The sequence below is a fragment of the Halichoerus grypus genome, chromosome 7, assembly GCF_964656455.1.
Source record: "Halichoerus grypus chromosome 7, mHalGry1.hap1.1, whole genome shotgun sequence".
NCBI classification, from domain to species: Eukaryota; Metazoa; Chordata; class Mammalia; order Carnivora; family Phocidae; genus Halichoerus; species Halichoerus grypus.
Window position 1 is genome coordinate 34,363,965 of NC_135718.1, and position 27,438 is coordinate 34,391,402.

The window sequence follows — 27,438 nt, forward strand, 5'->3', positions numbered from 1 at the left end:
AAGTTCACAAATTTTTGATGTGTAAAACTTTTTATATAAAAATATCTGGGCCACTCTGCATTATTTAGATCCAAGATGAATACAGATACATAAAATATATATGGATATTTTTAAATTGAGGTATAATTGACATAGAACATTATATTAGTTTCAAGCGTACATGATCAATATTTGTATATATTGCAAAATGATCACCACAATAAGTTATTATCTATTACCATACATAGTTACAATTTTTTTTCTTATGGTGAAAACTTTTAATGTCTACTCTCTTAGCAACTTTCACATATGCAATACAATATTGTTAACTATCATCACCATGTTGTACATTACAGCCCTAGGACTTATTTTATAACTGGAAATGTGTACCTTCATGAATATTTGGTTTTAAAATAAAATTAATTACTGGGGTGCCTGGGTGGCTCAGTCGGTTAAGCGTCTGTCTTTGGCTCAGGTCACCATTCCAGGGTCCTGGTATTGAAGTATTTCCCGCATGGGGCTTCTTTCTCAGCGGGAAACCTGCTCCCCCGTCTCCCTCTGCTGCAGTTCCTCCTTCTTGTGCTCTCTGTCAAATAAAATCTTAAAAAAAATAAAATTAATTACAATCAAAGTCTAGAAACATAGGAAACATAGATGAAATGTGTTCATGTTTTTTTTAATGGAATACACACATATACACATTGACGTGTCTTTTGAAATGGAATCTCCAGTTAATAAACATAGGCTTTAAGTATACAAACTTATCTGTAGTATTTCCTGATCACATGAAGGTATGATGAAGAATGATGAAAGTATTGAATACATCAGGATGCTGAAAGAGACTTAATTTTATTTGGCATATCAAGGGAATAGAGACTTTTTTACATTAGGTTGTTATCAGAACAGTAACTATATTATTATTCCTTGTTATATACACTAATCATGCATTGTTTTCATATTAGAAGGTAATTTCTGCAGTAACTATAAACTGCAATCTTTTATTTATTTTTTAAAGATTTTTTTTATTTGAGAGAGAGAGAGCAGTGCTCCCAAGTAGGGGCGGGGCAAAGGGAGAGGGAGAAGCAGACTTCCCGCTGAGCAAGGAGCCCTATGCTGGACACGATCCCAGGACCCTGGGTTCATGATCTGAGCGGAGGGCAGCTGCTTAACCAACTGAGCCCCTCAGGCGCCCCTGCTGCAACCTTTTAAAAACAATTTGTTAATATGTATCTAAGGCCTTAAGGTTATGCCTTTCAACCAAGTAACTTTTTCTTTAGAAATATGGCTTGAAGAAACACTGAGTTTGGAAAATAGTGAAAATTAAAACAAAATTAAAAAACAAATTAAATGTCCTGTGATAGGAGAAAGAGTAGATTAATTCCACCAAGATATGGAATATCTTCATTAAACATTAAATATAGCGTCATTAAACATAATGTCTTTGAAATACTTTTAATGGCAAAAGAATTTCTCTTCACCTAACATTAAAGAAGTGCTCTCAGTCTCTATAATTTGAGGTAAAAACCTTGTTCTTTGATTTGGTCAACAAACTTTTATCCAGCAAACTTTTATCTCTAAGTTTTAGGCCCAGTGCCTGGGTTACAAAGATGAATAGAGTCCTGATCCTGGAGCTTTTCTAGGAAAGGTAGGTGTATAAACAGATAATTACACCAAAGAATGAAGAATATAGGGACACCTGGGTGGCTCAATCAGTTAGGCGTCTGCCTTCGGCTCAGGACATGATCCTGGGGTCTTGGGATCAAGTCTTACGGATTGAGTCTCTTGGATCGAGTCTCACATTAGGCTCCTTGCTCAGTGGGGAGCCTGCTTCTCCCTCTGCCTGTGCTTGTGCTCTCTATCTCTGTGACAAATAAATAAATAAAATCTTAAAAAAATAAAATATGAAGAATATTTTAATAGAGGTGTGTTTGTATTACAGGGGATGTAAAGGAGGGAATGGACAATTCAGCTTACGTGGCCAGGGAAAGCTTCAAAGAGGTGACATTTGAACTAGGTTCTATTGGGTGAGTAAGAGTAGGTTATCAAGAGGTAGAAAGGTATTTCAGGCAGAAGTAATATGTGCAGAGGCATTATAGTAGAAGAGCATAGTCCATCCAGGGACTGTCGTAGTTAGGTATGGCTGGGAAGAAGAGTAGAAGAAGAGTTAATTTTGTATTTTATCCTCTTGGCAGGGAAAAAATTATTTAAAAGTTTTAGGAAGGGGCATACCATAGTAAAACTGTATTTGAATGATTACTTGGGCTTTAGTGTGGAGGCCACATTTGAAAGGGTACTAGATGAGAGACATTAGGGTATTACCGCCATAGTCCAGGTGAACTGTAAAACTGGCTGCAAATGAAGAGGAGGGGATGTCAGGCCAAATTTAGGAGGCTGAATTAAGTTTTAGTGCCCAATTGGACTTGTTCCTAAGTGATAGAGAAGGGAAAAGACAAAACCATGTCCAGATTCCTAACTTGAGTGACTAGATGGATGGTAGTCCCATTAAGTAGGATAAAGATAAGTAGACCAGAAATAAAGGCAGAAGCACATGTGGGAGAAGGATCCTCAGAGAAGTTGTTAGTTAAACAGTGGTTTGGAGCTTAGCAAAAAGATTTGCTCTGGAAACCTAGATGGCAGTGAACTCAGTTTCCCAGTTCATGAATATAACATTGTTCAGGGAGAGTGTAGAATTAGGAGAGCCCTGTGGGAAGCTCTGTTTAGTAGCCCGGAGACCAAAGAAACTTTAGAAGAACCAGGAAAGCAGTGCTTTCAAAGAAAATAGAATAGTGTTGTGTTAGTTGGCTACTGCTGTGTAACAAATTACCCCAAGCTTAATGGCTTAAAACAACACTCATTTATGACTTAACAGTTTTAGGGATCAGAAGTGTGATGCAGCATGACTGGGTTCTCTGTTCAGATTGTCAAATCTGCTTTCAAGCTTAGTCTTGTTGGCAGAATTGCAGTTACAGGACTAAGGTTCCTGTTGTCTTTCTAGCCTGGAATCTTGGAGGGCCATCTTAGAATTCTGCTTACCATGTGTTCTATGAAGGATGAATGGCAAATAAAATAAGAATTGAGAAATGTTAGTTGGTCATTGGTGACTTTAGTAAGATCAGAAGCAAGAGCACTTTTAGCACGATGGTAGGGGCAGAAACCACATGTTAAGTTAAGTTTGGGAGTCAACTGGAAATGAAAATAGAGCTAGGACCTAGAGGTTTCTTTCAAACTGCCTGTCTGGAATGGGAAGGAGAATGCTGGGAATAATTAACTAATGAACTAGATCTCAAGGAAAGTAGAAGGAATGAGCTCTAGACTATAGATGGAGTGATTAATTATGGACCTGTAGGGGAACTCAGCTTCTTCTGAGATAGAAGGGAAGGAAGTATGGTGGGGATTACAGATAAGTTTGTAAGCCGGGGGTGGGGGGGTTGGGAATCCTGCTGATAGGCAGCTGAGAAAATGAGGGCATTACTGTCTAATAGCCTCAGTTTTCTCTTACAAGTTAGAGAGAAGGTCAAAAAAGCAGGTGAAATTTTAGAATTGCTGCTTTGTGGCTAGGAGGCCTTTCATAAAATTGTTGAATGACTGAATGATCTCAAAGCTAATGGACAGGCAAGAAACACGAAGAACTCCGGTGCTCTCCAGATTGCCCACCAAACCACATTTGACTCACCTTGTTCCCTTTTTGCTCCTTTTTCTCTTGTTGTGTTCTTAAACTTAGTCTGATCTAGAATTGTTTAATAGATCCTGGCTCAGAGGATGTGGATTTCCTATTTGTAAATTGCCTTAGGCTTTAACAATCTTAAAAGCTTTCTAGGTTATCTAGGGGATATCTAATTTACCATAGTTGACCACAATTATTTTTACCTCCTTAGGTTGCAAGGTATTTCAAGTCAAGGGAGTTTGGCTTTTTTCATCTTTGCATGTAGTGCCCATAACACAGGCTTGGCATGTAGGGAGCCCCCCATTTATTTCTCTAGCTTCATGACCTAGACTTAGGGCTCCTCTTTTAACTTGGCCAGATTGTGCTATTTTTTCTCTTTATCTTACAGAAGATAGTCAGTCTTTACAAATATATATGTAAGTTTTAGAAATTTAATGGAAATATAATAAAAATGCAGAAAAGTGCATAAATTATAAGTGTCCAGTTTTCTGAAATTTCAAAGTAAATACACCTGTGTAATAGCATCTAGTTTAAGAAATAGAGTATATCACCAGCATCCCTGCAGTCCCCTTTTATAAGTCCCCTGCCAATCGTTATTTCTCTGCAGAGCTAACCACTATGGTGAATTCTAACCCATAAATTAGTTTTATTAGAACTTTATATAAATCAAATCATATAATATGTCCTCTGCTCTGTGAGGCTTCACTCAGCATTGTATTCATGCAGTTCATCTATGTTGTTCTATAGAGTAAGAATCTCTTCGTTATCTTTGCCTTATGATATTTCATTATATGAATCTACCACAAATTTACTTATCCATTTGATTGTGGATGGATATTTGGATTGTTTCCAGGTATAGGCTATTTCTGATTAATGCTGCTTTGAATGTCTTTTGGTGAACATGTTTGCATTTTGGATACGTACATATCTAGATGCAGAATTGCTGGGTCATAAGGTGTATGAATGTTGCTTTTTAAAAATTTATTTGAGAGAGAGAGCACACACATGTACGCGTGTGCCCGCACATGCAGGAACAGGGAGGGGCAGAGGGAGAGGGAGAGAGAGTATAAGCAAGAGCACGCCATGGGGCTTGATCCCACCACCCCAAGATCACAACCTGAGACAGACCTGAGCCCAAACTGAGTCGGATGCTCAACTGATTGCACCACCCAAGCGTCCCTGAATGTTTGCTTTAATAGATCCTGCTAAATAGTTTTGTAATGTGGTTGTATATATTATTCTTCCACCAGCAGTGTTTGAGAATGAGTTGCTCCCACATCTTTGCTAATATATGGTATTATCTGCCTTTTCCAATTTAGCATTTTTGGTTTTATTTTATATTTCTTTGATGATTAGTGAGGTGATCATATGCTTTTTTTTCCCATATGTTTTTGAGCATTTGAATATCTTTGGTTGCAGTCACTTGTCTTTTTCTTTAGGATGTTTACTATTAATTTATAAGGGTCCTTTATATATTCTGATTACAAATCTTTTGTTGAAAAATGTACATACTGATATATTTCTCTCCATTCTATGAGTTTTCACTCTTAATTCTGTCCTTTGGTAAACAGATGTTCTTAATTTAATTTGTTTAGTTTATTAAATTTTTCCTTTATGGTTAATGGTTTTGTGACCTGTTGAAAATTTGTTGCCTATGCCAATGTCATGAAAATATTCTCCTATGTTCTTTTAAAGGCTTTATTGTTTACCTTTTATATTTAGACCTACAATCCATCTGGAATTGATTTTTGTGTATTGTGTGGCAAGGGTGAAAGTCTCTTTTTTGCCATGTGGATATTCAGTTGACTTCAGTATCCTTTATTGAAAAAAAAATCCTTTCACTATTGTAGTGTTACTATTTTCATAAATCTGGTCATCATGCATATTTGGATCTGTTTATGGACTTTTTATTTTTTCCCTGTGTCTATTTGCTTATCCTTGTGCCAATAACCACAGCCTAATTACTATAGCTTTATAATAGGTCTTCATATCTAGTGTGTAAGTCCTCTAGGTTTATTATTTTTTACCATCTAGATTGCCTTGGCATTCTTGGCCCTTTGCACATAAAGGTAACTTTAATCCAACAAGTATTTACTGAATACCTACTTCTTATGTGCTAGGCACAGTGATAGATGTTGGGAATATAGCTATCAATATGATAGGCCTGGTCCTCTCCTTAGTTGGGAAAGCGACTCACATAGAGTGAGGTGAGAAAATAGCCTAGGATAGAGTCCTGAGGAATATTTAAAGTCAGCAAAGAAGACTGAAAGCTAAGGAGAGAGAGCAACAGCATGTCAGAGGGCACATAACCCCAAATGTGAAAAACAAAAACAAAAACAAAACAAGAAAGGACAGCATGAAGGAAGCAAAGGGAAAAGTATATCTAAAGGTTGGTCAGCTATGTCAGTGTTGCTGCAAGATCAAGCAAGATAAAGACTGACAAAACATCCACTGGATTTAGCTCTAGGTGCTATTGTGAACTTAAGCAGTTTCGGGGGTGGGGGTGTCTTTATTAGACTGTAAAGTCTTATATGAGAACAAAGTTCCCTGTTCAATTAGTGCTGTCTGTTATTTCCTGATGATAATCAAATGATCTACATATAGTGCTCCCCACCAAAAATGGCTTTCTGTTTTATACCACTCCCTTTCATATCCATTCATGCAGCTGAAGAAAAAGTAATTGCTCTTCTAAATGGAGAATAATTTTATACTTATTCAAAACTTGGCTGTTTTAGATAATCAAAAACTGTATTTCATCTATCCATTCATTTATTCATTCATCTATTCATTCATTCAGCAAACATCTATGGAGCAACCACCAATTACCCAGGAGTCATAAACATTGTGCTAGAGATATAATTAGGGAAGGAATGGAAGGAAGCCTAGAAAGATGTATTTGACCCATGTATATCCCAATGAGTTAACTCTGCAGTCTCTATTTTTACAGCTTTCCATGACTATTCAAAGGGTATATGGTTAAGCTCTGTGACCCGAAGACAAAATTTTAGAAAGTTCTTCCTTTCTGGTTAAATAAAAAACAGGATTTCAGTAGAGGTCTTTATCCTTGTTGGGGGTCATCCTGTAATTTGTTGTTTGCTTGACATTTATTTACACCTTGGTAATTATGTTTGAGTCATTTTCTTGTTCTTTTTTACTTTTTAAAAAGATTTTATTTATTTGAGAGATAGAGAGCACGAGGTGGGGGAGGAACAGAAGGAGAAGCAGACTCCCCATTGAGCAGGGAGCCCAACTCGGGGCTCGATCCCAGAGCCCTGGGATCATGACCTGAGCCGAAGGCAGGCGCTTAACTGACTGAGCCACCCAAGTGCCCTGAGTCATTTTCTTTTTAGATTTGAATGCTCATTTTAGGAAAGGAAGAGCAGAAATTACTTCATTTTCAAATACAATAAAATTACATTAAGTATGGGCAGTGGTAATTACTGATTGCCACTTATCATGGGTCAGGGCCAAAGTTTATTTTTCTCTATTGTATGAATTATTATTAGACCTGCACTTGGGGTCAGGTGGATAAATAAATGCCCAAGTAAACTGCTTTCAAGCACACCTGAATAACTTAAGAATTTCTACCAATAAAATCTTGACATATTAATTATAAATAATTTTATTTATTTTTAAATATTTATTTATTTGAGAGAGAGAGCAGGAGCAGGGGGAGCAGCAGCAGAGGGCGAGGGAGAAGCAGACTCCCCGCCGAGCAGGGATCCCGACACGGGACTTGATCCCAGGACCCTGGGATTATGACCTGAGCCGAAGGCAGATGTTTAATCGACTGAGCTACCCAGGTGCCCTAATTATAAATAATTTTAAAAATCTATTCTTTAAAAACAAGTCTTTGTAAGGATTTTATGAGGGAACTTTTTTTAAGAGGGAACTTTTTTTTTTTTTTAACCTAATTGATGTATTTGAAAATATGGAAGTTTGGTAGGTTAGGGAAATCTTCAGGAATAAGATTAACCTTGAGTGATCCTGACAGACTCCGGAATGCAAATGATAAGTACAGCACATTGGCAGAAGTGAAGCTTTCCTTAGGAGAGCAGAGGAAGAGAAAAAATGGGGAATATAAAATAAGTTCACAGTAGGAATAAGAAGGCCATTTAGTTCTTTTAAAAAGAGCGTTTCATAGGTTGATTCACAATAGGTTTTTTTTTTCTCTTAAATTGTTTTGGTTTTTTCCTTAGAAATAACTAGAAAAAAGACCACTAACACTGCAAATTGGTAGTCTCTGGTAATACTTTAATTCTAATTGGCAAAGAAAGGAAATAGAGAATTAGGACAGTTTTAAATGATTCTTAACATTTTTTGGTTCCCAGTTCAATCAGCATAGTCATCAACCGACATTTACTCTGAACCCCTTGGGTGAATGGCATTGAACCAAATCCCACAAACAATAATATCTTCGGGCGCCTGGGTGGCTCAATTGGTTGGGCAACTGCCTTCTGCTCGGGTCGTGATCCCGGGGTCCTGGGATCAAGTCCCTCATCCGGCTTCCCTTGCTCTGTGGGGAGCCTGCTTCTCCCTCTCCCTCTGCCTGCCACTCCCCCTGCTTATGCTGTCTCTCTGTCAAGTAAATAAATAAAATCTTAAAAAAAAAAAGAAATAATATCTTCTGCCTATGTGAACAAACTGGTAGTTGAACTATTGCTCTCAGAAGCTGTGGATAATAAGGGTTGATGCTAATATGTTGTGAGATTCCAGCCTTGGGGTCATGAGGTTAAGAAAGGAAAAATACACAACAAAAAAAATTTTTTTTGAAAAATAGAAACCGTATTTACTTTTTATGTTGAATAAAGAAGTCACTGTCCTATGCAATGAAACATTAAATGTCAAATTATTTTTTAATATTTCACCAAATATTATTTTAGCTTAAAAGAGTTGAATTTTGATTGATCATTGTATGAATAATGCAAAGTAAACTTTCATTTTGACAAGTAAAATAAGGAGGTGAGTTGATTCAGAGCATATCAAGTAGAATCTTAAGTGATTTATGCCTTCACTGAAAACTCAAATACAAAGAAATCTTGGTGGATAAGATGTCAGAAATTTGTGACTGAAACCTATTTTTACCTGATCTCCAGGGTTAATATCACATTTAATATTGCGGTATTTTTCATTCTATAGTACTAAAAATGTTTCTTTAAAGGATGATCAGATTTTAAGTATTTATCTTTTCCTGGTAGTCCTCCCTCCTTTTCTAATCCCTCCCTACCCAATCTCTTTTTGCTTCGGTAGGGTTCCTATTGCTGGCTACCCAGTCATTACCATTCTAATACCATTTAAGGTAGCTCTGCTGGGTTTATTCATTTTGAGTCCTTCAATCCAGTTTCTCTTTGAACCTGGATTCCTAAATCAAGTTGACAAACCAGTTTATTTTTCTCCCTTTTCATTTCAACAATTCGCGATTCAGATTGGTAGGAAAATATAATGTAATCCGGGCACAACCTCTTCCCCTTGGAATCAGTATTTGCGAGGCTTCCTCCTTTCCTTGGCTGAACGTGCTTAAGTCAGGCAGAGTACCTAGTGAAGGACTTCAGCCCCCACAGTTCCCTGTGTGCGCATGCCCTCTCTTCTTACAGTTGTCAAAGTGCTTTTGCCAGAGCGGTCACATAATCAACCTGAAAGAAGAAAATAAATACTGTACACTTTTTAATTTTATCGATCCTTAAAAACTGGACACTCAAAGGTAACTGCTACTAAGAATTTGTTACTTGAGATTGGGTGATTGCATGTAAAGGAAGATCTATTGTGTGTGTGGTGGGGGAGGGGAAGGAGGTATCTATTTCTCGGACTTTGCTGTAAATAAGAAAAAAGAAAAAAGGAAAAAAGAAACACACCCAAACAAACTATACAAGCAGTTACCGAGAGACATTGCATTTTAACTTCGTAAATGTTATTTTAATCTATTGCTTTCCTTTTGTTTAAAAGGGTCTTATTTATTAAAGATGGGTCTTGACCTTGACAGAGTGAATTTATGCAGAAAGTGAAATTTATCTCTTTAAGGAGTGTTGAGAAGAGAAATGGGTGTTCCTGGTATGATAAAATTTTTTAAATTCAGTAAATATATTAATTATAGCCTTCATAAAAGATTGAGTCCAGCTTACTTTTTAGCTTTTTTGCTATAGTATAGCATTAATTTTTCCATCAAGAGCATGTAGTCTAAACTGAAGGCATTAACAAAAAGCATCGATACAAGCATCGGGAAAGCTGAGTGATATTAAAATTATAATCAAATGCATATTTCAGCCATGATGATATGGCTATTGTAAAGATAATTCTAGCCCACTGGAAGCAACTCAGATCCCAGATTATAATGGTTTACTGCAGCACTGCTTAAACCAAGTATGAAAATGTCTCTTTCTATGACCATTTCCTTTGGCAGCGATAGAACTTTGTGCTGTTGTGAATCCAAGCTTTGCTTGCCTCTTTGTGTCATATTTTACAATACTGATCAAAGCCATTGTTTTAGACCAAGGGAACTGAGGAACATAAAATCAATATGTAGGTTTTATTGGTAGTAGCTGGCAATTTGTGAGGTATATTGGGCTGGGTTTGGGGGGGTTAGAGGGGAGGGAAGAGAAGAGAGTGAGGTGGCTATGAAGCATTTCCTTGAGCCCACTATTTTGTGTATGAAACTTTAAAATTAAAGATTAACCATTTTAAAGATAGTCTTTAATAAAATAGTACTACTTTAATCCCATTTCTTGATCTGACATATTTTGCCTAGTAGTTAAGAGTGATGGCATCTCCATTTTCCAATACATTTATTTTATGACAGTTATCATGAGGTTGTCCAAAGGCAGAGCTTCTGTGTGATTCTGAATGTCCTTTCACAAGTGTTCTGGGAAAGATGCTTCTCCAAGTATCTGAGTTAATTAAGTAACTGCATTAAATATATTAACAACTTTGTTGTGATCATACTGAATCATCATCTAAAAATAATTATATGTTTGGTCATATCCTCCTTTAACATCTCAAAATATTTGTTTTTAGGGTCTCAGCACTGTAATATTCATATATTTAAAACAATTAACATGTTCTAAAGGACGAACTAACTCAGTGATAACTATGTGTATGGAAATCTCCTGATTTTGAATGATTACTGTTTTTATCCTTGAATGAGAAAACAGGCTGTATGGCAGAGGTGAATATAGCCCTTCTATGAGAGATGGAAAATACCATACGCTCCTTATATGGCTAAATGAAGCAGTGATGGCAGTGCACTATAATTACAATGTATGAGAATTTGGGACTTTGTACTATGCTATTTTTAACACTTTTGCTAGCATATGGTAATTCAGGGTCTTCAAACCATAATCTTTCATTGCTAATACCAGTGATAAGAGAATGGATTCTAAATTTGCCAAAGTCTTGTGACCAAGGCAGCATCAGGAGGATTCAAAAATGAAAATCTGGCAACCCCAAAAGTATCTTGACTTTCTACTTAAATCTCAGGGGGATTTTTTTTTAAAGCTCCGCCCCCACCCCATCTCACAGTCAGTCTGTCTCTGTCTTTCGCTCTCTCTGACCTCAAATCCAACCAGAACATTTCTCCACGCTGCAGAGAAATTCTCAGGCTCCTGTTGAGACCTGAACCACTGAGAAGCTAAGAAATTTCTTGTATGGCATAATTGGAGACAAGAAGATTGGAGAATAAGCAGAAAAACCCTAATCCTTAGAGTGTAACAAGAAGCAAGCGCTTACAAACGTTTCAGTAGATTTTTACCTCTTTAAAAACGGTGTTTTTTTTTTTTAATGTCTCCTAACAAAATGGAGTAGCTTGCAGCTACTGGGAGGCCAGAGAATGATTGTGCAGCTGAGTCCTCCTCCTAACAAATGCCAAGGATTTCCTCCCTCGTGGTTCGCTGCTGCTAAATGAAACAATTATCAACGCAAGAAGGCAGTTTGCTAATCAAGAGGGATAAGACTGCTGTTTCTTTAAAGTGCCGAGCACGGAAAGGGGAAGAAAGGGTCGTGTGCGGTGTCTTTTTAACCTTGCTGAAGGACGCAGCAGTATTTATTGACGTATGCAAATAACTGGGGAGGGTGGTGCTTGGGAAAAAACAGGAACCAGAATCAGTTTCTCATTGCAGGGTGAACGCTCTGAGTTCCGGTGAAGGGAAAAGAGACGTGGCGAAATTGCTGTCTTTCTGTCTTATAAGCACATCTCTCACTAATACAGAAAAGGAACCAAGACATCAGAAAGGGTGAAGACGCTCTCACAGTATTTTTAGAGACCTTGCACGAGCCCCCCCCCCCCCGCCCCATCCCCAGCCCGACCTGTTCTTCTAAATGGGAGATTATGGATTTGCATTGCAATTGGCTAGTAGCGGTGGCACTGGATTTTCGCAAGGAAAACACCCGCCCGCTTTAGCGAGGGGCATTAACGATCACATTGACAATAACGCGTCTCTCTTTTTTCCCGTTTCAGCTGCGCAAACCATGCAGGATGATTTACTGATGGACAAAAGCAAAACCCAGCCCCAGCCCCAGCAGCAGCGGCAGCAGCAGCAGCCCCAGCCCGAACCCAGCGCAGCCGAAGCCCCGTCCACGCCCCTCTCCTCAGAGACCCCCAAGCCGGAGGACAGCAGCGCAGTGCCGGCCCTCAGCCCCGCCGCGGCCCCGCCGGCCCCCAACGGCCCCGACAAGATGCAGATGGAATCGCCGCTCCTGCCGGGCTTGAGTTTCCACCAGCCCCCTCAGCAGCCGCCGCCGCCGCAGGAGCCCGCGGCGCCGGGCGCGTCGCTGTCGCCGTCCTTCGGCAGCACCTGGTCCACGGGCACCACGAACGCGGTGGAGGACAGCTTCTTCCAGGGGATCACCCCAGTCAACGGGACCATGCTCTTCCAGAACTTCCCGCACCACGTCAACCCAGTCTTCGGAGGCACCTTCTCTCCGCAGCTCGGCCTGGCGCAGACCCAGCACCACCAGCAGCCGCCGCCGCCGGCGCCGCAGCCCGCGCAGCCCGCGCAGCCCCCGCAGGCGCAGCCCCCGCAGCAGCGCCGCTCGCCCGCCAGCCCCAGCCAGGCGCCCTACGCGCAGAGGAGTGCCGCCGCGGCGTACGGCCACCAGCCCATCATGACCAGCAAGCCGTCCTCGTCCTCGGCTGCAGTAGCCGCCGCGGCCGCAGCCGCCGCTTCGTCCGCCTCGTCCAGCTGGAACACGCACCAGAGTGTGAACGCCGCCTGGAGCGCGCCGTCCAACCCGTGGGGCGGCCTGCCGGCGGGACGGGACCCTCGCCGGGCGGTCGGCGTGGGCGTGGGCGTGGGCGTCGGGGTGCCCTCACCGCTCAACCCCATCTCACCACTCAAAAAGCCCTTCTCCAGCAATGTGATCGCGCCGCCCAAGTTCCCCCGCGCGGCCCCGCTCACCTCCAAGTCCTGGATGGAGGATAACGCTTTCCGGACGGATAATGGTAACAATCTGTTGCCATTTCAGGTAATGCTCCAGTGCACCTGCACACACCTTCCTTCTACCCCGCTCCCTTTGCCCCTTCTTCCCTGCTATTTAATCGTCCATTGATTCTTGTTCTTTAAAAAAGGCAGCGATGTCCAGCCCCCCTGTCCGCTTCGAAAGCCTCCATTTCACCAGGGCTGTTCCAGTGCCGGGGACAAGGTTGGGGGAACATTGTGACTGTTTGAGGAATCATATTTAAGCACCCTGATAAGATAGAAAAGGGCCTTTTTCTTTTGGTATATTTTTCGTTCACCGTGTGCGTGCGTCTTATTTTGACCTTTGACAAAGGTGCAAGTGTATGGCAAGGTGCTGGGTTGGTCCCAGGATGAGTAGGCTGAGATTCCTGTCATTTTAAGTAGCTACACATTTCAGGTTATGCAATCCTGGGTTCAGAGGGCCTCCTGAAAGCCATCCACTCCCAAACTACCCTGGGCCTACTCTTAAAGAGGTTAACAGCCCTTGAGTGGTGCTATTTCAGACAGTTGCATATGCTCAATTAAACTAATGTGAACACATGTGTTTATGTCTCGCTGAGGTGCTGGCATCATTAATAGCAATCAGCATATTGCCCCTGCCGGGAAAATTATGAGTGTGAGATTCCAGTAAACTCCCGAACTCCTTCAGGGAACGAGTTGGAAGAGTGGAAATTCTAGGGGTAACCCTTTCTATGTTACCTAGAAGAAGGACTTAGACATTGTTTTTTTCTAGAGCAAAGAGACAATAGGACGCGACCTTCAGAGCCATATTGCAATGGAGTCTATTTGCTAGCTAGCACTGAAATATTTAAAGCTGCAGTGTCCTTCAGATGGGTTATTTAAGAAGACAATGCAGATCAATTACACCATTTGAAACTGGGCAAAGTGAAAGTCTTGCAACTTTAATGAAAAATGAGCCTTGTGTCTTGGTGTTAAATACCAGTGAAAAACCCAGGAAGTGCCCCAGACAAAAAAAGGTTGAATGGAGTGTCCTTATTCTGTTCTTGTTTTCTGATCCAGCCCACGGCCACATCGGTTGGCAGTGTCCTGAACATCTTGAGTTGGAAAGGGGTGGTGAGGGTGAGTGTTCACTGGGGGCTTTTGTTCTCAGGCAAACATTTTCCTTCACTTACAAATTGATTTGGCTATAAGCTTCTAAGCTCAGCTGAAAAAGAAGAGAAGAAAGGAAGGAGAGAGGAGGGCTTTGGATAAGACCCAGTTGGGGTAGTCAAGGAAATGAAACAAATATTTTGAGCATTGCTGAAAAATGGCAGAACCGAAATTTGACAGAGGTAGTTTAAAGCATCAGGTGCAATTGGAACCTTCATTTTGTTGTTCTTTACATTTCAGATGTGACGTTTGGGGTGGCTCCCATCCATGAAGAAGGAGATAGGGTTATTGAGAAGCACATGATTCTCTAGGCTACAGCAAGGATTTTTAACCTTGACAGTTCAAGGGGGTCCATGAAACTTGGAAATTGTGTGTATGAGAGTTTTTCATGAGAGAGAATCTTAACAAATTTTCACAGGGGTCCTTTAGGAATGGAAGATTTTAATATTAAGGTGTATTTCTTTCCATTCTAAAGTTTGTCTTGATAAAATGAAGAGACACTGCAAGATGGGATTAGTTTGGTAGAGAAAAAGAGGAATCTGCTTTCTGGAATTTCTCTATGTGCTTATTTTTGTGCTGAGGGGATAGAACAGGGAGGCTGCATTTGGTAGGAGAGCCCTTCTTTTTCCAACAGTTCCTCTTTTCATTTTGATGCTCCCTATCCAAGTCCATCTTAGAAGATAACCTAAAATCTGAGTGGGAGTTTTAGAGGTGAGAGCTGACCGTATAGACATCAGTTACCTTTTTCTAGGCACTGAATCTGAATACAACTAGCTTTTGATTAATTATCTCTGGAAGTGAGGGCTGGGGAGAGATTAAATCCATAAAATTTCCCCCAAACTGATATTGACAAGTAGTGCATGGATTGCCAGTTGTTTCTCAGCAAACCATTTACCAGCAATGCTAATGAGAGCCAGACAGACTGGTTTGAGTTTGGTTTCTTGTCTTTTTATCCCTGGTGGTGCTATTGAGTAGGCAAAGATGGCCAAAAGACTTGTGCAAGGAGAGATTTTATTAAAAAATGAGTTTTATATATTTGGCCTCAGGAAAAATTACATGGACTTTATGTCTCACATCTTTGTCTTACTTAAAATGGAGCTTCAGGGTTTTGAAGCAATATTAGAACCAGATTAGAAGTAACCTGGTTGTGTTTTAGTTTGGGGTTAGGATATTATAAGACTTTGTGTTAAGTATATCACATGTTTAAAAAACAAAAACAAAACACCTTGAGTCTTGTGTTTAGAATTTTACATGTTTGTGCATTTATTTAAATCATTTTTCTATGAAAGGGAGGAAATATCTTAAGTAGTCCTAGAGACTATTTTACAGACTCTGAGCTAAAAGGGGCTTGCAACAGTGATCTACTCTAATATATCTTAATATGTATTTGTAAAATCCATATCCCCTCAGTGTTGTTTCACTCTCTTTTGCCACCCAACACAAAAGATTTTTTTGGAGCTTTACTTCTGTGGTTTATATTGTAAAAGCAATAACTGTATTTGAATGTGGTTTTCCAAACTATACATTTCCTTACCCCCTTCCCTCAATTCTAACAAAGTTGATTGGTTTCCCTGAGTTGGGGTGACTGCTTCCTTCAGGTTTACTTGTATCTAAACACCACTTCGTATCTATAAACAAGGAAACCGAGGTCCTAAGAGGTAGAGTGACATAGTTCCAGTCCTAGGGGTTTGGCTAATTTTGTTGATGTGTGTACTTAACTTCCCTATAGCACTAGTGGTGTCAGGTAGAATTCATTTTAAGTCAGATTCTCTTTGGGCTCCATTCAAAGGGACTTAGTTATGAAACTATCTAGTGAGGTTCTCTATCTGGCTGATGCCTCTTGGTGATGTACCTCCCACTAACGGGTTCAGGAACAGTGAGACACTCCACTGGGGGAATTATAAATATGCATCATTCTATATTTATATAAGACAGAGAAGCCTACGTATGTAAAAGGACCAAAGCAGAGATGTTTTCTATATGTAGTAAATTTGGGTTTAAATAGCATTTTTATCCAGAGGAGTTTAGAAGGGACTTTTAAGAATACCTGTTCCACAGCTCTGTTCATTTTCTAAAGGAGGAAATTGAAATCCCAATACGTGAAATTCCTTGCCCAAGTTTGGGTGGGTAGTTTCTGTCCGAAGCAGGCTTTGTCTAGGTTCAAATTTCAACTCTGCCAGTTACTTGCTTTGTAATCTTGAGCAAATTATGTATACATATTGACCCTCATCTGTAAAATGGGAATAATAATAATTCCTTGCTTCATATGAGTTCAAGTGAGAAACCTGATATTAGCACAGTGCTTGATCCAAAGTAAAGTACCACATAAATGTTGGGCTACAATTATTGTTATTGTAATGGTACCTGGAGATTCTGTATGATTTTATAGTATGGATCACTGATTTTTCATACAGTGCAGTCTGAATAACTGTAAACTTCTATATAATGTTATTTGGTCTTTTTTTTTCTGTCTGAAGGTATCCTCTGGTTACTGTAACAATTTGATGACCCACAGTTTACTTATGGGCCAGGCCCTGTGCTAAACACTTCAGTTCAGTTATAATTCCTCATTGGATCTCCTTTGAGGTTCAGGACTATTATAACCCTCATTATACTGACAGAGAAATTGAGAGTTAATACATTTACTTTATTTGCTCAAGATCACACAGCTGGTAACTGGCAGAGTTGAGATTTGAAGCCAGGCAGTCTGCCTCTGGAGCCAAGTCTCCACTATAATACCTTGAGTATAATAACTCCAGGACATCAGTTAACATTGTAGTGTAGAAGCAGGAGACTGGGCTGAATCTGTACTTGACCTTATGATATACCTTGGAAATAGTGCTTTTAAAAAAATTTGTATTGTTGGAAATGGAGGAAGAAAAATATAGTGCCCATACATTTGCTACCACTTACTTGCAACAGTAGTCAGTATATCCCCCTATTTATTTATTTACTTAATTTATGTATTTTTGAATATTGTATTTTTGGAAAAAATTCAGATTGTGTTTTGCTTTTTTTCTGCATCTCTGCCTTTATCCCTCTTGTCTTCCCTCACCCCAAATTGAAAGTAATTATACAGATTTTATATTTTCTGGCATAAGTCTAGTTAATTGTAATTTAGTGTTAATTTTGCTAGTGGGTTATCTGTACCAGAGGAACAAATTCCTTACATGAATTAATGGGAATATAGATCATTATTATTATTATATATTTTAGAGAGAACATAGGGGAGGGAGGATGGGGAAGGGCAGAGGAAGAGGGAGAGAGAGAATCCTTAAACAGGCTTTATGTTCATCTCAGAGCCCTACACAGGGCTGGATCCCAGGACGCTGAGATCATGATCTGAGCCAAAATCAAGAGTCAGATGCTTAACCACTGAGTTACCCAGGTGCCCGAGGAATATAGATTATTTAAAAAAATAAATATACCTATTCATAATAAATTTTGAGGAAACAGTAATATCTTCAACCAGTCTATGCTTCCCCCCCCCTTTTTTTTGTAAACCATCTTTTTAGGAAGTAGTATAAATTATCTAGTTATGCTTACTTTTGACCAAGGATAGTATGACCTAGATTTAAAACCGGAGACTCTTCTGTAGTTGGTTTGTTAACTACTGCTCTAATGCAAAACCACTTAAGGTCCACCCAACCCCACAGACTGTTTCAGAGCCTATTATGGCATGGTTACTGTGAATGCCAACAAAGCCACATTATCTATATTCTATTTAAAAGACGGATTGGTTAGAAAATATTAGAAGGTTTTCTATGCTACTAAAAACTAATCTAGTAATATAAACTGTATACTTTAATATTGCGTATTGAAAAGTAGTTAGATTTAAACTTTTCATGACCTTGCAGTGAGTTGATACAAAAGTATACCCTCAGAAATGTAATGGTTTTAGATATTCTGTAAAACACAATTTTCTGCTTAAATAGCTTTCTCCATTGGTTGGTGTCTATTTTGCTGTTTTTCAAGGGCTACATAAGGCGCAATGCTTGTCCATTTGGAACTTGTCATTGCTCAGGTGAGTTTTGTAGTGTTTTGATTCACACGTGTCAGAAGATTATAGCTTTGTTTTCTACAATATGAAAAGTTTGATTAAGTCATGTGGATTTTACTGCGGAAAAAGATGGAAAGGAGCATAGAGTAGTGGACAGCCCATGAAGCTTGGAATGAGAAAGACACTGGTCGAAGCCACAGCTCTGTCACTGATGATTGGGTCACATCATTTATCAAATGATTCTTTTTCCCACTCTGCAAAAATGGAGAGAGAGCACCCATCTTCTGGGTTTGCTTTTGAGAGAATGTGTACAAAGTGTTCAGATAATTAGATACTGTTATGGCTCTTAGATGCCTGCCTAGCTGCCTCTAATTATAGTCAGTTTAATAGAAGAAATATTGTTGATAATCGGTAGTCCAGAGTTAAACACTAGTTGATGGCATCTGGAAATGGAGACGGGCTGGAAAGATGTATCCAGCGGGGATGGAAGAGTAATGAAAGGCTCTTTGTATATTATGGTGACTGCCTGACCTAGAAAGGCAGTAACTACCTGCTTTTTGTAACTACCTGCCTCTGCTTATGGTTGACTCACCAGTGCAAGTGTAAGTGTTTTCCTTGCTCTGTGAACATTTGATTGGTGATGGGAGAAATGCTTAATTTCCCGACTGCTACCAGTGTTGATTTTGGTAGTTCTGGAGCTACAAAGGCTCTAATTTGAAGCTCCTTATCACCACTTTCCGGAAGGTGATGCCTGGCTCTCTGTAGGGGCCAGTGTGGTTGTCAGAGATAGAATTCAGTATAGAGCCACAAGTTTGGATATTGAGAGTTGGGGAATATAGCCACCACTTCGAAGGGGCTTTCCTGGAGAGATTGCTGTGCTTGCAGTAGTATCCAGCCCAACGAGGAATTTTCTACCGCTGGTCCTTATTCCTTGTAAATGGCTTGCATGGGGGTTCTGTTATGTTTTGGTTCTATTACATTTAGTTTTCATATCCTTTAGTGTTCTTTACAGATGCTGGGCATGTAAATTTCTTAATGTGAAACCATTCTAATATTTGCATCTTGACTTAACTTGAAATAGAAAGGTACTACTAAACAAAAATAATATCATAAAGTAGTATCTTGGAATCAAGCCTACTTTTCTTTCCTCAGAAGCTTTATTACATAATTCTCAAAAATAATAAATACATGATATGAACCCTTGTTGGCATACTTCAGAGGAGAGAAACAGAAATGGGCACCGAACAGCCTTTATATCATTTGAGATGATCATAGAATTAATACACATGAAGGGAAGGAAACATTGTGTACTAATTTTGTGTGGGTAAGACTGTTGTACAGCCAAGTATGTTCATTTCTTAAGCATTCAGACTTATTTCAAAGTCAAGATCAAGAACAAGAGGAAAAAAAATAACTCCCTCTCTTTAGTAACTCAGTGCAATTAATTAAATGGTCGGTGCTGCTGAATGAACCAGTGTCTAGAAGTTCACAAGCACCTGACAGTAGCTGCTCATTAAATGACTAAATAAACATTTAAACACAAGGTGCTATAGTTTTTTTCTATAATATAGCATATTTAATATTTTTGAGACAGATTTACCATAGTACCATTTCTCTATAAGCTGTCCATAGAATGTGGAAACGTGGATGTATGTAATGTCATAAAGGACATCTTCAATTTGTAAAAATAGAAAATATTATCTGTGTTCCCAGACTTAATGGACATTCGATAGTTTCTGGGCTGTGATTCTGTTTGCAGGTTTGATATGCCAAAAAGCAAGCAGAGTTCTTGTTTTGACATAAAAGATTTTGGCAGCCAGTAGATGGGAACACTAGCTTGCATCTAACGAGTTAAATTTTTCTTTACCTACTGACTGTTAATCAACTCATTCTTGTGGAGTTAATTTATCCTGTCATGGTAATCTGTTTTGTTCCTGATGTCTCAAATCAAGTTATTTAATACTAGAACTGACCGGAATGAGGGTCTGAATAATTCTGACAATAGCACTTAGAAATATTCAGAAGTGTTTGGTCTAAGAGGTTGACAAAGAGTAGGTTGTAGTAGGCCCATTCAGTCAGTCATTCATTTGAGGAATGTGAGATTGGAAAGCAGAGAGGTAAAGGGCAAAAGACTTTCTATCTGAAATATATGGTAGAGTTTGGGGACTAATTAGGGATTGAAATACTTCAGAGGAAACATTTTCATATCTGACAATTTAACCCCCTACTGCAAGTCCAGGAGACCTGGTTCTTAGGTTTCAGATACACAGCAATTAAAAAGGACAAGAAGTAAATGTGCCCAGCATCTCTCTTTTGCAATCTGCTGTGGAAAATTTCCTTTCCTCTTTTGGATGAGAGAAATATAACTGAGATTTGCAGGGGATTAAAAATAGTGAGGATCAGTAATGTTTATGAGATTGTGGGGAAAGGCTGAGAGACAATTTTTGGATATGAATCTGTTTTTATGTGTTTGCATTTGCTTTTGTGGGTAGACTATTCAACTCTTTGCCACATTGTTGTTTAAAGCAATTGTAATCAATAGTAGAATCCTGAGTTCAGATAAATAGTTAGGAAGGATAGCATATGCAGTATTTTTATTAACTACAAATCTTTTACGGAATTCTCTGATCAAAGGGATGAGATTTACATTTTGCTGAGTTTCTTTTTTTTTTTCTTTTTAAAGATTTTATTTATTTATTTGACAGAGAGAGACAGCGAGAGAGGGAACACAAGCAGGGGGAGTGGGAGAGGCAGAAGCAGGCTTCCCGCTGAGCAGGGAGCCCGATGCGGGGCTCGATCCCAGGACCCTGGGATCATGATCTGAGCCGAAGACAGACGCTTAACGACTGAGCCACCCAGGCGCCCCCATTGCTGAGTTTCTTTTGACATTTTCACTCACAGTCATAATCCATGTACTCCAGCTTTTGGGTGTTGTATTATTTTTGATGTCCTTCTCCAAATAGATACACCTAAAAAAACACAGGGAGCCCTGAATGCCAAGTACTGTCTCACCCTTTTCATGTAAATTATTTTATTTAATCCTGATATGTTCTTGTAAATTAGGGATTGTCATCCCTAATTTAGAAATATTGAGACTCAGAGAAGATTACCTGACTAGTGGGTGACAGAGCAGGAATGGAAACTTAGGTCTTTTGACTCCACGCCCAGTTCTTCTGTTTTACTCTCCCTGCTTGCCTCTTGTCACCCACCATCTTTCAGTATGCCTTGGATGTCGCACTCTTTCCTCAGATCTTCCCTGATTCCCCTCATCCCACACTGTCTTCGTAACACTTGTCACTGTATGAAATGAGCTGCTTTATTTTGTTTTGTTTCTCCACACTAGAGTGTAGCCTCCACAAGGGCAAGGACCTTTTTCACTGCAGTGTCTTCAGGGGTTGTGACAGCCTGGGATATTTTAGGCATATGGTAAATATCTGTTGAATGTGTTAATGATTTACATTTAAAAATGACTGATTAGGCATTTATTGGTCATTCGCATGTAGCTAGCAATGTAAAAGTAATTTCATTTTCTAGACATTTAACCGGCCTCTATGAGAGATCAGGCAGTAGGGGTTAAAGCTGAACCAAATCCTGTCAGACATCTCCCTGATGAACATGAATTAAAATATAGGATGATGAGGTTTATAATAGTGTGTAATATACACAACAAAGAGAGTGTGTACTTGAATCAGAGGAGGGAATGATTAAATTCTTGTGTATGTATGTGTGTTTGTGGGTTGAGAAGTCTCCAGGAAAGTCTTCAGAGTTTAAAATATTTTCAGTTTTTCTGATTATGGAAGTAATACATGTTTACCATTTAAAACTGGAGGGAAAAAAAATTGCTCATAATCCTATTACCCAGAGATAAGTACTGTTGTTTTGGTGCATTTCTGCCAATTATCTCTTTTTTATGTGAATTTATAATGTACTTTATATGGTTGAGATGATTCGGTGTAAGCAATTTTATAGCCATATTTTTTAGCTTTTCATATCATTAATTTATAAACATTTTTTATTACTGCATAATATTCCATCACGGGAATCCATTGTAATTTAACAAATCATTTTTATATTTGGAGGATTTAGGTTGTTTTCAGTTTTTTTTTTTAAGATTTTTTTTATTTGAGAGAGAGAGAGAGATCAAGCAGGGGGAGAGGCAGAGAGAGAGAGAGAAAGAGAGAAGCAGACTCTCTGCTGAGCAGGGAGCCCGATGCTGGGGGGGGGGCGTGGTCCCAGAAGCCCCGTGGGATCATGACCCGAGCTGAAGGCAGACACCCAACAGACTGAACCACCCAAGCGCCCCTGTTTTCAGTTTTTAACTATTCTTTTTTTTAAGATTGATTTGAGAGAGCAAGAGAGAGAACACGTGCACACACAAGCGGGAGGGCCAGAGGTAAAGTGAGAAAGAATCTCAAGCAGGCTTAGCACTGAGCCGGACTTGGGGCTCGATCCCACGACCCTGAGATCACCACCTGAGCCGAAATCAAGAGCCGGATGCTTAACGGAACTGTGCTACCCAGGTGCCTCCAGTTTTTAACTATTAAACAATACTGTCACAAAGATCTTTGGGCATTTTAAAGCTTTATTTAGAGCTGAACGGGAAGGGTTCCATAGGCAGACCAGGGGACAGTTGCAGCAAAAAGATTTGCTTTAAGCAGAGAGAACAGCAGGTATACAGGTAAGAAAAAATATGGTGTGCTGAGAGAGCAGATGATTCAGGATAGGGGTGAGGCAAGTGAAAAATTTGGCTGAAGAAGCAGAAGGGACCAGATCACAAGGACATTCCAGCATTCTTTGCCTTCAACTTTGTCCAGTGGGGACATTGAAGGATTTTTAAGCTGAGAAAGATAGCCATTATAAGGCTTTTAAATTGGTGAGTGAAGTGATCACATCTTTGTTTCAGAAAGATTATTCTGGGATATAGATTGTCAGGGACCAAACACAGGCAGGGAAGTCAGTTAACATGTAAGGACCTAAAGCTATTGAGAGGAAAAGACAGACTTGAGAAGTAAATTAGGAGGCTGACTGGAAGGACTGGTGATTGCTTGGATGTGGGGAAGAGAGGAGAAGGAGGAGTTTAGAATGACTCCTAGGTTTTGGTTTAGGCAGCTGGGGAAAATGATCTAGAGGTGAAAATGCTCAATAGTGGCAGATTAGAATTTTCATGACTCATAAGCCAGGTGGGTTTAGAGTGGAGGAACTTCAGAAGGCAAAGCTGTGTGTTGGGAATATTTGAACAAGTGATTTGACATCTCTTATCCACCCATGCTTTTGTGTGACTCTCAATGTGTGGGAAGGAAAACCTTATTAAGATAGATTACTTCGTGGACTACTTATTAGAACACTAAATCTGAGAGAAGAAATAACTACCATTCTAAGTCAAGAGCTTTTTCTGATTCTAGCCTGATTTTTTTTTTTTTATTGTACCCTGAAAATTAGAGTGTATGCTAGCTGATTAGTCATCTTGTTTATGAGCTACAGCCTGGCATTGCAAAGAACTACAAGGAATTGCTAGCCAATCAATCATATGGGGGGATCACAGGCAATAAGAGAAATGAAACCTGGAATCTGTTATTTTTAAGTTGAATAAACTCACTTGAGAGGTAGTGGATATTATTAGCCAGTTTGAAATATCATTAAGGTCTTAACAAAGTTGAGATTAGACCTTATGGAATTTAGTTGGCTATACTAATATGGTGCTTAGTTTTTTAATGGGTGTATACATGATAAAAAGTTTAGAAGCTGAGGATCCATAGAGCCACAAGGAGATGTGCTTTGGGGAAGGCTGGAGGGTGGAGGGGAAAGGAAATTGGGCCAGGGTGTAGGAACCACCAGAATTGTATGTTGTTTATTCATTTGTATTTCTAGGGAGGAAGGTGGGCTGTACTATTCATTAAATTTCCAAAGAGGCCCATAACTCAAAAATGGTTAAGAATCCTAGATTTAGAGTAAGTGCACTGCTACATGGCACCCAGTAAACCTTTAAAAAATTTGAAAAACTTAGATGTCTCATAAAATTTTTCTCCCTCTTCATATGTTCACAAATTCTGCCTAACTTTAAGAACTTTCTAAATAAAAAGGTCCTTCCCAACTCCTTTTTAATCTAGCTTTCTCTAGCACATTCAAAAATACTTTTCATCGGGGCGCCTGGGTGGCTCAGTCGTTAAGCGTCTGCCTTCGGCTCAGGTCATGATCCCGGGGTCCTGGGATCGAGTCCCACATCGGGCTCCCTGCTCGGCGGGAGGCCTGCTTCTCCCTCTCCCACTCCCCCTGCTTGTGTTCCTGCTCTCGCTACCTCTCTCTCTGTCAAATAAATAAATAAAATCTTTAAAAAAAAAAAAAAAAAAAAAAAAAAAAAAAAAAAATACTTTTCATCATACAAATAATTTTTGGCATTTATTTCATTGGTTTATGTATATTAAATTAAATCACATAATTACAGTATCACAAGCATTAAAAAGGCTGGGGACAAACCCACCACCTCTAGGTAAGCTTGCAGCTTATCTGATAGGACAGATGATAGGACAGAAGTTTATTGGTTAATTCCCATAACAGGTGTTGAGTATACAATGGGCATTTTATATAGGGAAAATGTAACTCATGGGTTAACCTGGAAAGTCAATTAAGCAAAGCTTCAACTATAGTAGATGCTTCTGTATTTTAATAAATAAATGGGCCAGCAAGTTTTGACTCAAGAGAGGGATGTTGTTTCATTTTGGTATAGGAAGTACAACTTAGAAATATTGACTTTAAGAAATTGCTAATATACAAATGATCTCAGAGGAACATTTGCACTCTCCCATTCACTTCTTTGTCGTTGCTATGACCTTAGAAGGCCCACTCCTATAACTGGAACTTAATGAAGAGAGTAGAGAGTAGAACTTGGGGAGGGGGTAGAAGTTGGGGGTTTGTGCTGTAGGGGCAGTTGGCCTAGATTTCTGATAGACCTGTAACTCACTGAAGAAAAGTGCATTAGACCTTGAGGTTTCACATGGAAACAATGTTGGCTGCTAATTGAGTTTTTTTTTTGTTTAACTTTGTAACCAATTAACTACTTATAAGCTAGTGTGGAAACCTATCCATCATCTATTTCCTGATTTCTATTGGTAAAGAGCATTTTAACAACAGAGCATTTCAGAATACAGGTTAAGATGTGTGATAACAAGTCCTGGTAAGAACAATTGACCAAACTTTTGCCATTTCTCAACATTTTCCAGCATCATGTTTTGTATATACCTAGCTTAAAAGAGACCCTGTTTTGTTTGTTTGGGGGAGGTAGTTGCTGTTTTTTAATTGGTAGTTAAAGCTTTACCAGGCTCTTCATTGCCATCAGGCTCATTGAAAGGGCAAAAATTATCTAGAGAAAGAAAAGGACTTTATTATTTAAGTCTATGTAAAGACAGCATCAAAGTAGTCGAATCTGGTTAAAAATAGTTGGTCCTTAAGCTGCAAAAACACAATCTAAATACTTTGAACCATTTTACAATGCTGATGAAACATTTTTTGCAATGTTTGTCAGATTAAACTTTGTATTGATTTTAAGTAGAATAAAAACAGATGAATTGTGTTAATGCTTCAGGCTATTGCACAGTAAAGCTTTGATGAATGGAAAATTTTAAACTCCCACTTTCAAAGGCCTTATGAATTTAGCATTTTAGATTTGAGACTGGGTGGGGAGATTGATTTTATCATATTTTGACCTTGAATTCCTCAACATTCCCAAGATATGAGCTCATCTGAAGGTAACAAAATTTCTTAGTTAACATTTTAGAGCTTACTGCATACTTTCTAGTTATTTGCCAGTATAGATGATCCTATTTGACCTATCAACTGGTGTGATCTAGCACATGAAATGTTATTCCATTGTAGCTATTTTAAAGTTATTGAGCAGAAATAAAGTTGGTGAATCATGCAAGTATAGCACATGATTTTCATTTTAAAAATACAATGGGATATTTGATATTCTAATTTAGGCCTAGATTCTATTAAATGTGAAACACAGAGACTTAAGGAAAATTATAGCTTAATATCAAAAATGTAAGGCCTGAGTGAGGAGGAAAGGAAGAAAAATCTTTTGATAGTGAATATATTGCTTCACACTGAGGGACATAATGGAGGGTTGAAGCAGACAAGAGAGTTGGAGTGACACATTCTGTTAGAGGGACATAAATAATAGAGAATGTATTGAATGCTGAGACGTCAGAGGACATTGAAAGACATGAAGATTTCAACAAAGAGGACAAAGCTAAGTAAAAGGATGCTTCAGCTTTTGTTACAGTAATTAAATATTCAAAAAGGCAGCCATTTTGTACTGTCCAGGAAGTTAAGCAATTGCTTATTTGATATTCTAGTTTTATGCAAGCAAGCCATAGGCAAGTATGCTGACATCAGGGATTTATATTAAGGAGTTTCTTCTAGGGCGCCTGGGTGGCTCAGTCGTTAAGCGTCTGCCTTCGGCTCAGGTCATGATCCCAGCGTCCTGGGATCAAGCCCCGCATCGGGCTCCCTGCTCCGCGGGAAGCCTGCTTCTCCCTCTCCCACTCCCCCTGCTTGTGTTCCCTCTCTCACTGTCTCTCTCTCTCTGTCAAATAAATAAATAAAATCTTTAAAAACAAAAAACAAAACCCAATCTTTTAATCTCCTGTGGCATGATCATAATATTTATGATGCCTCTAAGACACTTCATGTTTGTTCTAAACCATCAAAGACCATGTGTTCAGCATAATTTGCATTGTGTATATTATTTAATGATCTAGTCTGATGACTTCTTACAGTACTCAGTTATTGTAAAAAGACAATCTATGTAGAAAAGAAATATTCTGTAGATTTATGTTCCATAGAGATAGCTATATAAACCATCATACTATGCAAAATTCTTATATATTCTTTTACATATTTTCTCTTTATTTTAAATCCAGAGAAATTCACATGCATTATATGTGGCAATGCTGTTAACTAGAGTTTGATTTCAGTATTTACAAGTTACATACTGTGTTCTTGGACTGGTGTTAGGTATTGTGGATGACATGAATTATCTGAATCCTGTCCTTAGGAACTAACATACATGCAACAGAGCATTATATGAAATCAAGTAGCAGATGTTGTGATGTGTTAGTTGTCATGAACAGCCAAGGAGGGGCAAGAATTTGTCCTAGAATGGTTAAAAAAAAAAAAAGTGATAGAGAAGGTCCTTGTAGCTCCACTTTGTAGGATAGATAGGATTTAGCTACAGAGAATGG

The 27,438-nt window shown here is 39.0% G+C and overlaps 1 protein-coding gene across 10 annotated transcripts in view; it reads left to right on the top strand.

Moving 5' to 3' along the window:
• The window catches only part of CPEB3 (cytoplasmic polyadenylation element binding protein 3), a 188,122-nt gene that overhangs the window by 21,721 nt on the left and 138,963 nt on the right, over positions 1-27,438 (top strand). For 3 of the 10 annotated variants that reach the window (XM_078077366.1, XM_078077367.1, XM_078077368.1), the window contains exons 1-3: positions 9,170-9,344; positions 11,752-11,865; positions 12,090-13,096. In XM_078077366.1, the coding sequence (XP_077933492.1) occupies positions 12,101-13,096 (996 nt within the window). In that variant the 5' untranslated portion in view covers positions 9,170-9,344; positions 11,752-11,865; positions 12,090-12,100. Of the gene's footprint in view, positions 1-9,167; positions 9,345-11,751; positions 11,866-12,089; positions 13,097-27,438 lie in introns of those variants that run through there. The other 7 variants (XM_078077370.1, XM_078077363.1, XM_078077369.1 and 4 more) reach the window with 6 other exon arrangements.